The sequence below is a fragment of the Desmodus rotundus genome, chromosome 6 (assembly GCF_022682495.2).
Source record: "Desmodus rotundus isolate HL8 chromosome 6, HLdesRot8A.1, whole genome shotgun sequence".
In the NCBI taxonomy this organism is placed as follows: domain Eukaryota; kingdom Metazoa; phylum Chordata; class Mammalia; order Chiroptera; family Phyllostomidae; genus Desmodus; species Desmodus rotundus.
In genome coordinates, this window is record NC_071392.1 from 83614864 (window position 1) to 83627065 (window position 12202).

The 12202-nt window shown below is 48.5% G+C and overlaps 1 protein-coding gene across 1 annotated transcript in view; it reads right to left on the reverse strand.

The window, feature by feature from the left end:
- Window positions 1-11737, reverse strand: part of PARP12 (poly(ADP-ribose) polymerase family member 12) — a 32877-nt gene extending 21140 nt beyond the window's left edge. Inside the window, exons 1-4 of the mRNA XM_053927048.2 lie at window positions 11111-11737; window positions 5793-5928; window positions 3820-4096; window positions 1760-1861 (exon numbers count right to left, since the gene is read on the reverse strand). Coding sequence (XP_053783023.1) covers window positions 1760-1861; window positions 3820-4096; window positions 5793-5928; window positions 11111-11679 — 1084 coding nt within the window. The 5' untranslated portion in view covers window positions 11680-11737. The remainder of the gene's footprint in view (window positions 1-1759; window positions 1862-3819; window positions 4097-5792; window positions 5929-11110) is intronic.
- Window positions 11738-12202: the final 465 nt, after the last annotated feature.

Genomic DNA, 12202 nt, shown 5'->3' on the forward strand with positions numbered 1-12202 from the left:
AATGGCTAGAATTTAAATGGCTGACAATACCAAGTGTTTGCAAAGATGCAGAATAACTGGAATGCTCATACATTGCTGGTGGGGAAGTAAAATAGTACATCCACTTTGGAAGACAGTTTGGCAGTGTTTTATAAAGTTAAACACACATTTATCGCATGATCCAGTAATTCCACTTCCAGGTCTTTACCAAAGAAAGCAGAAACATATATCCACACAAAAACTTGTACATGAAAATTTATAAAAGCTTTATTTGTCAAAAGCCAAAAACGGGAAACAACCCAAATGTTCATCAATATCTGAAAGGATAAACAAACTGCAGTCAATCCATGCGATGAAATACTACTCAACAACAAAAAGGAATGAACTATGAATATTCCAGCATGAGACCAAACCTCAAAAAAAAAAAAATGCTGAGTGACAGAAGATGGTACAGGAGAATACATGCTGTATGATTCTGTTTAATGAAATTCTAGAAAAGGCAAGTCTAATCTACAGCAACAAAAAGCAGATCAGGCATTTCCTGGGGTCAGTAAATTGGGGGGTGAGGATTAACTGTAGAGGGGCATAAAGGAATGGTTCCATACCTAGATTACAATGACGGCTACAAGGGCATACATATTTACCAAAACGCAAGAGTGTCCACATAAAATGGGTGCATTTTATTGTGTCTGTAAATTAGACCTTAGTGTTGACTTTTAAAACATACATATATATGTACATATAGCACATATTCCTTGACTTGGCATTCCGGTTCCAGGAATCTATCTGTGGAAATGCACATGTGTACTTAGATGTTCAACGGAACATCACTCTAATCGAATACCACACAATTGTTTTTAAAAACGAGGTGGAATTACACATACCAATTAACATGTGTATGTTAAAAAACCTCTTAAAAAACCTCTTAAGACACAATGTTAAGTAAAGAAAGCCCGTTAAATAATGTGTGTCACACATCCCCATCTGTTGAAAAATATACAAACAAGTATCATGAGCACACAGCATGTGTTTACCTTTGGGGAAGGCTGAAGGAAGACTTCAGACTTTACTGTTTTATCAGACTCTTTTACAAAGTCAAAGTATTTATGAGTTGCTTGGGTAGTTTATAAAGACCAAAAAAGAAACAAGAAGTTGTGGTGGTTGTTTTTTAAGAGGAGTCACAGAATTTGAGAAGGAATCATTCTTTAGTCAAAGCTCAGGACAGCAGTAAGAAGAAAACAAAGGTTTAGTAAAAATATAATCACACACAGATACAAGAATTGCTACTTCTGATCAAACAGGGACTGTAAAGAGAAAACCCCAACTTAAACAATTACTTGCCCCCTAAGTGTAAATACGGATATCTCCTGCTCAGAAAGAGCCTTCCAAGTTTCTAAGGCATCTTTAAGTCTACCACCACCCTTTTTAAAGGACACTTATCTTTGTTCCCACTAAACTGGGAATCTGTGTCTCATAAACACCTGTTAACCTCATGCTAAGCTGACTAAGGGTTCACTCGCTGCATAAACAAAACGGTTAAAGCCCCCCAAATTCATCTACAGTTTGATTTTTAGAAACTCAAATAATTCCTTCCATTCCTAACTCCCCAACAAAATTGCTTCAGAACTGGTTTGGCCAAATGCGACACCCACTCATGATTAAGAAGGCCTACCTCCTCCGGATGAGAAGAGAACTTTATGGGTGGCCTCAGAGCAGAGCTCCAGGAGTGAGAAGCAGTTATTTCACCCACATGTGGATCAAGGAGTTTCCTGTGACTTACCTTGAAAGCCACAACTTTTCCAGATATGAAACAAGCAGATCTGATCATTCTCTTCTTGGTTAGCAATGGCTGAGGACACAGAACCAGAACTGTCTCTTCTCTCTGTAAAGAAACACCACAAAGATGTATCAGCTCCCATAGAAGCTTCATTTATTGGGTTGAAGTAGTTCAAGGTACAAAAGAAAGAAATTCCTCCTCCTATAAAGAGGATTCATTCATCTATCTGCACAAGAAAAGTGGGCAAGCCACCCACAAAATCCTTTAATGCTTGGGATGAAAGCACTCACACATACAGGTGGGGCCCTCTGCTTTTTAGGAGCCAGGGAGCCCAAGGCCAAATATAAGATGCCATGGGAGCTCTTTTCTCAACTCTGGCTATGCACTCAATTCATTAGAAGACCCATTTAAAGACAGACATGCCCAGCTCTGCCCCAGACTGAATCAATCAAAACCTCCAGAGGTGGAACCTGGGGAAAACCACTATCACAAACATTGAGATAAGCTTAAGATTTCATCTGTATCTACGACAGCAACAGCGTTGACACCAGACGGCAAGTGGAAGGCTGTATTTTATAAACTGCATTTAATTCTAATAGCAAATACTTCTTAATGAGCTATTAGAATCAGGTACAAATACCAAGGAAAAAGCAATAAATGGAAAGCTTACTTCTCAAAATAAAATGTCAATTAATTTTAGGTTAATTATAATATTTTTAATATAAAAAGGGCATATTAGTGATTTCCAAGTTTACCTTTACTAGTAGCACTACAGTGAGCCTTTACCTAATAGTTACATTTAATACTCCCCAGCTATAACAATTTAAGCAAGCATATAGCAAACCCTCTCTGCTTAGCATCACCTGTCATTTTGTTATTTGTCTTCCCTTTTCTTTTCATGGGCCCATCAGACACCCACAGGTTGGGCCTCAAATCCTACACCTGTGTGGTCCTGGAGGTCACCTTCCTCTGTCCCCAACCCTTGCTAATAAGGCCATAATCCAATTGAACTCTTTGAGATTTTTAAAGCAAAACCTGACTACTTCTAGGCTTCCCAGTATTGAAAGAAACTAACCAAAATTAATCAAAGGATATAAAAAGAAAAAAACATATATCAAGGATAATTGCTAATATATAAAAATCACGTAAAATTAGTTTCTCTGCAAGGAGTGCTGATACCTAATATTTTACAGAGGGAATCTATTAAAAATCGAACATCACTACATTTAACAAGTGGGTCTGACTGTGCATCCCTCAGGGGAGCTGTGTCTCCGAGTCACCAAGACCTAACCAGGTCCCAGGACAGTGACTAGCACACAGCAAGCACTGAAATTTGTTGAATGAAATAACGGGTAACCAGAATGACCTGTCCATAGCCAATGTTGTGAAATGCAAGGGACACCAATGTATCATAGCCTCCGTTACGTCATTTCCCACACAACAGGTACTCAAGAAATACTTACAGAAGCATCTCTGCTCAGAATTCCCTCATGTGCCTGTCACTAAGCCTGACATTCTTGTTAAAAAAATAATTATTACCCTAGCATGTGCATTCTTTCAACAAATGCCTAAGTGCCTACTGTGAGCCAGGCACCGCGCAGGTGCCAGAGATGAGCAGTGAACAAAGCAAAATTACGATGATTAAAAAATTCCATTTATTTACATCAAGAGAGCCAACATTAAACTATGCTTTGTTCACTCATTTAAAAATCAAAATAGAATGCAATGCAAAGGACACCCCTAGAGTTGTGAAGCAGGACATTCTTAACTTTGGGGTCCTAAACTGAATGGCAAGCTCTACAGGGGGTAGAGGGATGACTGCACAGAGCCGCACTCTCCCGTCTCAGTGCAGATCAGACCCAGCAGGAATTATTCCCTGTCAATACCAACTGGCATTTTCCTAGATTGTCCTGCTTGTTTATGGCCACTTCAACTCATCTTCACAACCCCCACTAGCTAGAAAGGGATCACTAACAGCATTTTACCAAAGCACAGACTTATCCAAAGTCACACATTCCATTCAATGGCCAGCTGGAATCCAGGAGCCCGAGCCAGGCCCTTACCAGAAGTCCTCTGTGGGCCCGGGGCAGAGTTCCTATTCTTGATGTCATGAGCATTTCTATAAATGGAAGGCAGCCTGTGCACCAGCTCTGAGCTCATGCCGAACTTTTGCAGTTTTTCCAGGTTCTCAAAATTAGAGAGATTATGAGATCTCTTACAGCCTGTGCCAAATTTGCATTCACCCTGTAAAAAATACTGGCAAACATGGAGTTTGCTACATTGCTTCTGAAAGACACAAGAGCCGTGGAGTCCATCTCCTTTGTTGTAGTGAAGGCAGATCTGTTGACAGAGAAGGAAAAAGATAGCAGTTTAGGAAGACCTCACATGACACCACCACCCTACTGACCAGTCTACTGGTTGCAAGACCTAGCCACTGCTGTGATTCCGTCATCCACACAAGCCTCACAGCTATGAGAATATCCCTCACTCTAGAGGGATGACTGTTAACATATGCCCTTGGCTAAAATGGAAACTGAGTGGACAGCAGACTGCTTAGAACAAGCCCCACCAGTGGGAAAATCCAAAGAACTTCAAGCTGATCAGAGCTGCTCCTTCACAGGAGACATTTTAATGTAAATTGCATAATAGCTCCTAACAACCTTTATACTCTACCTACTACACCCCTTTCCCCAGATTCACCAGCTCTCCCCTACTGAGGCCCCAGTTTCTCCCAACTCTTTGTTCTACAATTCAGGGTCAAAGAGGCTCTGAGGGTTTTAAGTATCTTAGAGAAGGCCACACAAAACCCTTTATTTCTCAAGGGAGCAAACAGACTCAGCAACGTTAACCGGCTTATCCTAGGTCACAGAGCAATCTACCACATCTGGCACATACGATGGCTGTTGAACTGGGTTGTTGGCAAAACTGGGACTTGAACTTGAATCAACTGCTCCTTCTGTACATTCTGAATTCCTGGAGATGCAAACCAGGCCAGAGACCACTAAGGGCCCACCCACAGAATTCACAGGTATTACACTGAGAAAGATTTAGCAGGAACCCCACCCTATGGATGGAAGCCCCAAAGGGAAAGAGCAGAGAAGGCTGCACCTTAACCTTGATTCTGCCACTTATAATCTTCCTTGGGCAAGCCACTCACAAGCTCTGAGATTCAGTTTTTCAATCTACAGAATGGGAATAATCCTACCTACGTTGATGGGCTATTGTGAGGATTAAACGGTAAATACATGAAGTGGCTAATACAATGCCCGGAACACAGTGGGTGCTCAATTCATGATGGTGGCCCCCAACTGATCATCTGGTAAGGGGACTGGCCTGGTAGCAGAAGTCCTGGCGCAAATGCCACGCCAGGTCCAAGTTTATGGTCTCAGCTCCCATTTGCTGGCACTGTGTTCTGAACCAACCTATACACCCAAGCACACGGAGGCTACACACTCCAGACTGGTCACCTTCTGATTCATTTTTCACACCACTGACACGAGGATGTCTCCAGCACATGAATGCCACTCTGCAAACGCAAACCTCCCCCTGCCCCTGCCCACTCCTTTTCCCTGTGACACAGAAGGCTGCATGGATGAGCCTCTGCCCACCCATTTCTTTATCTCCCCCCTCCAACCCTAAATCTAGGTTGTGCTGATCTACATGCTGTCTCCTGACCATGCCACATTTCCTCCTCGCTCTGTCTCCCTCTTCTCAGACCTTCATCCTTCAATCATCCTTCAGCACCCAGTGCAGGTACAATCTACTCCAGGACACTTTCCCCAGCACCCAAACTGTGCCCCAAAGACCTGGGCACTGACTTCTATTGTGAACCCTCCACTGTTCACAAGGAAAGGAGGCTTCAAGGGCAAGTCTAACCCAAGGTCACAGAGCTGGGAATTCAATCTAGGTCCCCTCCAGGAAGATCCCAATGGTCATGATGTGGACCTTGGCTTCTCTTCTGCCATATTTCCTATCTTCCAACTTTCTGGCCTCTCTCAGTTCCTTGCTCACACACCCACCCAGTCCTGGCACTTACCTCCGGCAAAAGCCAGGGATCATTCTGAAACAAAAGCTGGCAGAGCTCACTGTAGCTGAGGTGGTCGACACCGTGAGTTCTCAGCACACTCATGTTGTGGTCAGTTGTCAAGCTGTGACTGTTCCTACAGCTCTTCCTGTAGAGGAGCACAGAGCTGGTGTCACAAATGAACTGTGTCTCCACAAAATTCTTATGGTGAAGTCCTAACCCGCAGCACCTTAGAAGTAATTGTATTTGGAGACAGAGTCTTTAGAGTGGTTATAAAGTTAAAAAGAGGGGTTATGGGAGGGAGACCAATCCAATCTGACTAATATCCTTATAAGAAGGGATTAGGACACAGACTCGCACAAAAGGAAGACAATGTGAGGATATAGGGAGAAGGTAGCCATGTATAAGCCAAGAAGAGAGGCCTCAGAAGAAATCAACGCATGATGTCTAACTTCTAGCCTCCAGAATTGTGAGAAAATAAGCTTCTAGTCGTTTAAGCCCCCTACTCTGTGGTAACTTGTTATGGCAGCATGATCAAACTATACAGATGGTAAAAATCAGTCTTCACGATTATCTTACAAGAACATTCTTCTCCAGTGCTTACATTGTTTAAAAAGCACTGGAAAAAAATGAGCATGTCTATGAAACGATTAAACATAAAGCTTATTTACAAAGAAAGAGATAGTAATGTATGAATTCTAAAACCCAGAACAGCACCTCTCAGCTGGTATCTGATGAGAATACAAGGCCGTTTCCCAAAGATGAGTCATAGTGTACCAGTCACTGGATACTTCCACAGTGCCAGATGCCTTATGGCAGGGGTCCCCAACCTCTGGGTAGCAGACCAGTACCTGTTGGGCCTTTTAGGAACCCAGGAACCCGGCTACACAGCAGGAGGTGAGCTTGAACATAATGCGTTTGATTCACTCCAAAGCCATCCCCCACCCCAGGGGACCAGAGAAAAAGTGTATTCCATGAAACAGGTCCCTGGTGGCAAAAAGGTTGGAGACCACAGCCTTGTGTTTATACGTACTTACACACACACACACACACACACACACACACACACACACACACACACCCTGAGGCCCAGCCCTTTCTCCTCCCTACTCCATGTTTTCGATCAAGCCCTTATTAAACATTCACTGTGAGCCAGGCACTGGCACCACGCCCCAATGATCCAAAGACCTGAACTGACTGCCCAGGGCAACATAATCCAGGAAAGCCAGGCAAATACCATTTGCTTGACTCAAGCACTGCTGTAACTCATACATCATGCTTATCATAAGCATCTCAAAAGAAAATCGAACCCCTGATCAACTTCCCGAAACCTCCGCCATCTCAGTAAAAGGCAATTTCCCTCTTCTACGGTATAGGTCGAAAACTTTGGAGTCATTCTGATTCCTCACTTTCTCTCATCTAGTGGAGGTGAAAGACATAAAAATGACTCTAAAATGGAGTAGGAAGTGCAAGATCAGCTGTGTTCAGAACATATCAGTGTGGAGAGGAGGGGCACCTGGGTCTGACAGAAGTGGGGAAGCAAATAAGAGAGGGCCTGAGCCAAATTGTTAGTGTTGAGGATGATCCAGGCAAGGAGAGAAGGGAAGAACATTCTAAGCAGAGAAGCTAATAACACTGCCAGAGCCAAATCTATCTAATCATTATAATGATAGCTACTAAAACTTCTTGAGCATTTACAATGAAGCAGGGATTGCCCAAACATTTTATGAATTAATTTAATCCTTGAAAACTCTATCAGGTAGATGGTATTATTACCCCCATTTTGCAGGTGATGGAACTGAGGCTCAGATATAAAGTAACTTGCCCAAGATAACCCAGCTAGCAAGGAGTAAAGGCAGGGCTGGAAAACGTAGGCTTGTCTGTGGGCTTGATCGAAAGCTCACTGCCCCTAAGCACAGGATGGAAGTCGGGGACCTTCCCAGATGTCACCAATGAGCAAAAGCAGCAGTGAGGTTCTATTTCTGAAAAAGCTGACCTGCAGTTCAGGAAGACCATTAAAGTTGCAGGAAAAGCATAGAAAATAAAACCAATCACATACACTCTCCCTACACAATTCAAACAGTCTGAGAAGGAAGAAGAAACTCTTGTGAGAACCTCAAGGAAAAAAGAAAGGTGAAGAATACAAATGTGGAGTCTAATGAACAAAATAATCTAACAAAATAGAAACAGAAGCATAGATACATAGACTAACGGCTAGCTCTCAGAGAGAAAGGGCGGGTGTTGGGGGCTGGGTGAAAAAGGTGAAGGGATTAAGCAAAAAAAAAAAATCAAACCCCACATAAGACACAGACAACAGTATGGTGATTGTCAGAGGAAACGGGGGTGGGGGAGGTGGGACAGGACAAAGGGGAGATAAATGGGGGTGGAAAGAGACTTTACTTTGGGCAGTAAGTGCAGGATGCAGTATGCAGGTGATGTGTTACTGAGTTGCACACTTGAAACCTGCATGGTTTTATTAACCATTGTCACCCCAATAAATTCAATAAAAAAGAAAAAGAAAACTCAGAATCATCTAGGTCAGTAAATACCAGGTGTCCAGATTTCCAAAACAAGTAAAGTTTAACCCCAAATTTTGGGAAGTAGCCTAAACAGAGGGCTGCCACCTTTATCTTACCAAATATAGGCATTAGCATTAGCAAGATCTGCCAATCATCCCTACAATTCGATCCATCCACCCACCATTTTTGTGTCCGCCTTCCCCTTCAGCTGCTGCTCCTCATTCTGCCCTGGGGTGCCTCTTCTCCACCAGTCTCTGCAGGCCCAATTTCCTGAGGGTTCCACCCTCAGACCCCACCTCAGATCTGACCCACTTCTGGAGCCACAGCCTATACCACCCAACAACTCCCAAACCGGGCAGTCAGGGCCCTCCCTGGCTGTCCCCTCAAGATTCAGTCCTGTAGGCACACTTCAAAACAAAATCCTCTCTGCCCTCTCAGCTCACAGTAAGAAAGGAAAGAGTCCTCTCTCAGCACCTCTCTCACATGTCCCTACACTCACCAGCTTCCCAGCTCTCCAAATCTTTCACACATTCCTCCCTTCTTCTTAAGGCCTTATCTGGGCTTTGGAATATTCTAATCTACATATTTCTGGGTAGCTGCTTCCAGGCGGACTGCCTTTCCCAGACCCACCTCCCCATCTAGGTGGTCCAGAGGATGCAGGTGGGAGAATATCTACCACTTCTAGATCTGGCCCATAAGAACCTCTCTCCAACCCTCCACTGTTCATCCTCTCCACCTGCTTCCTGGAGCTGGATACCCAGGACAGCCTTAAAGAGCCATAGATGGAGGAGGGTAGAGGCTAGGTCAGCCAGCCTGTGTTCCCGAATGACTGCCCTGATCAAGAGCCCTACCTCACACTACTGGGCCTGACGCGAGCAAGAAATGTCTACTGTGTTAAGCCAAAGGGAAAAGGAAAAAAAAAAAAAAAGGGGGGAAGAAAAGAATTAATTCTTTTAGATGGCTGGACTAATTCCTAACAGGTCTCTGTCACATCCTCCTTAAACGAGCATCCACATCAAGATGCAGACCTGATGGCTCCTGCCATTTCACAGGTTCCTCTCACCTTCAGGGGAAGGTCCAAACTCTTTAGCCCAAACCTAGTCCATGCACCTCACTGAGCACCTGCTGCATGCAGAGTGGTAGACCACCGGCCAGGGCCAAGAAGGAGAGCCTCCGCCTTCAGTTTCTGTTCTGCTGCGGGGCAGGGGAGGTTGGGTGGGTGCTGAGAAAAGGAAACAGGACCGTGTGATGGAGACGGAGAAAAGGGCTCAAAAAGTGAAGTGACATTGCAGCTGAGGCCACAAGGATTCACAGGGCAAACCAGGAAAGGCATTCCAGGCACAACAAAGGCAGCAGGTGTGCAAAGGCGGGGAGTGTTCCCGAAACCAAAGGGCACCCTGGAGGGACGGGGCTGGACAGCAGCGGGAGCCAGGTCCCCAGGGACCGCGGGGACGACGGTGTGGAGCTTGCATTTTACTCCAAATACCACCGAAGCCCTAGTCTATGGGCTGCGGGGCTGAGGGAGCCGCCGGCGGCGGCGTGGCCCTCAAAGCTCTAGAAACGGGGCGTTGCTGGGAGGCTGGAGACAGCACAGGGAGAACTCTGAGGCTGCCCGAGTCTAGCATCCTGGTTGCAGGCAGCACCTTTTATCACTTCCACAGAACGAAGAGTAAACCGAGGCAGGGAGGAGGAAGGAGAAGTGTCTCACGCTAACTCAGCAGTCCTGAGCCTGGTCTGATAATAATGCCGAGTGTCCCACATCCCAAGAAACACCATGTTAGCAAGAAAGAAGGAAGTCCCTGAAATTCTAAGTAGTGTTTCCGCTGTCTGGGAAAGGCGGCCTTGAAACTGTGCTCTCATCCCAGGGCCTGGAATGCGGGAGAGGGTCCCCGGCGCCCAAAGCAGCAGCCCATAAAACAACCTTGGTTAACTGTCTGCCTCTGGTCACTATCTGTTTCACGAGGGAGTCCCTGATGCTTACAGAAAGAGCCCATAAATAACTTTGGAAAGGGGCCCAATTTTAATTAACTGCCTCCTGTCGTATTTGTTTTACAACAAGATGAACAAATGGAGTCTGGAGCAAGATAAGGATTCTGGTTAGCAGACCCCCACATACCTACGTCTGGGCGATCACATCCCTCGGGAAAGCTGGCCCCACCTTCCCCCGTTAATCAATATATAACTTTTCTTTCCCCCCCCATCCCACCAACTCGGGAAGTCCTCAGAACAAAGGACTCGTGCTCGCTCTCCCGGCGCTCGGGGCTCTCCCGGGGGGTCTTCAGCCGCCCTTACTTTCGCCGCCCCGCTTTGCCCTGAGACTTTGCCTCCCGCCCCCCCGCTCTGCCCAGTTCCGTTTCCCTCCACGGGGGCGGATCACTAACAAACTGCACGCTAACAGATTTGCTCATCTGCAATTCCTCACTCGCGTCAGCAGGAAAAGCCAGGTCTCTCCCGTCACTGTCGGGGAGCCGAGAGGCCAAAAGCGTCCCTCTTCTTCAGAGCAGCCCTCCCTCGGCGTCCCCCCGGCCCGCCCGCGCCCCGCCGCTGCCCCCCCCCGCGGCCGGCCCCGCCTCCCAGTCGCTCAGCAGGCAGGAGCCCGGAGGGCTCGGCTCCACCAGCTCCCTCCCTCGCACAGCGCCAGGTATTCAGTGGGCGCCCAATAAGTGTTCGCTGAGGAGAGAAGTACGGGGGAAGGGTCACCAAATCGCCTCCCCAAACCTGAAGGACGCAACGCGGGCCGGGAGGCGAGGTGCCCGGGTCCCCGTCCCGCCCGACCCCCGGGGCCCGCCGTCGGGCCGCGCGGCGCCTTACCCGGTCTTGAACTTGCAGGCCCCCAGGATCATGAACTTGCAGAAGTGCAGCTCCCCGCAGAGCCCCAGGCAGGTGGGCTTGAGGCCCTGGTGGCCGCGACACAGGCGCAGCGTCGAAACGGCCAGCACCACTCGCTCGGAGCCCGACGCGGCGGCCGCGCCCCGCGCCCGCGTCGCCACCGCGAAGCGCCGGCCCTCCCGCAGCAGCCGCTCCAGCTTCTCGGCGCCTAAGCCGTCTCGCAGGCGGCGCCGCAGCTCCTCCGCCTCCAAGGCGCCCCCGGCCGCGCACAGCACCTGGGTCACCTCGGCGATGGCGACGGCCAGGGCCATGGCGGCGGCCGCGGCGGCCGCGATAGGGTCGCCCTGCCCGTCGGACGGCCCGCCGGCCAGGCGGATGCCGAAGGGTGGAGGCGGCACAGGGAAATGAAACCGAAAGTTGCCGGGGCCGGGAGGAAAAGAGAACCCCTGCTGGCTCGCCACGCCCAGGGGCCCGCAGCTGAGCGGGGCTCGGCGCCTTCCGGCCTCCGCGCCCCCGGCCGAGGCGGCCGCCCAGCTGGACCAAGAAATCATCCCGCCGCTCGGAAAGTCGCGGGCGACCTCACGGCGCCCGGGCGCTGCTCGGCTCCCTCGGAGCGGCTCTCGGGACGCTGAGAGGAAAGGCGCCGCACGGAGCCCTTCACCTCGAAGCGCAGGGGCGACGCCCGGGAGCTCGCGTGGCCGCCTCCCCGGAGACCAGCGCGTGCGGGAGTCGCGCTTCCGCCGGCTGCAGCCTCTGCGTCCCGCGCGGTGGGCGAATAGGCTGCGACGCCCCCCTGGGAAGCCGGCTGAAACCGGCTCCGACGTCGGCCCGCGCGGCCCGACGCCTTACGTCGACGGGACGGCGACCCCAGCCCCGGCGCGACAGACAACTATCACTCCCAAATGCCGGAGGGGCTGACGCGGGACCGTCGCCTCAGGTTTGGGCGGCGACGCCGTCCTTCTGAGCGCGACAGAGTGCACTGTTGTAGAAAAGTCTCCACACTCTTGCCGAATAAAGACTGTATGGCGGGAGGCCATTCCGAGGATAGGGAAACCGTGCGGACGGAAGCGGATT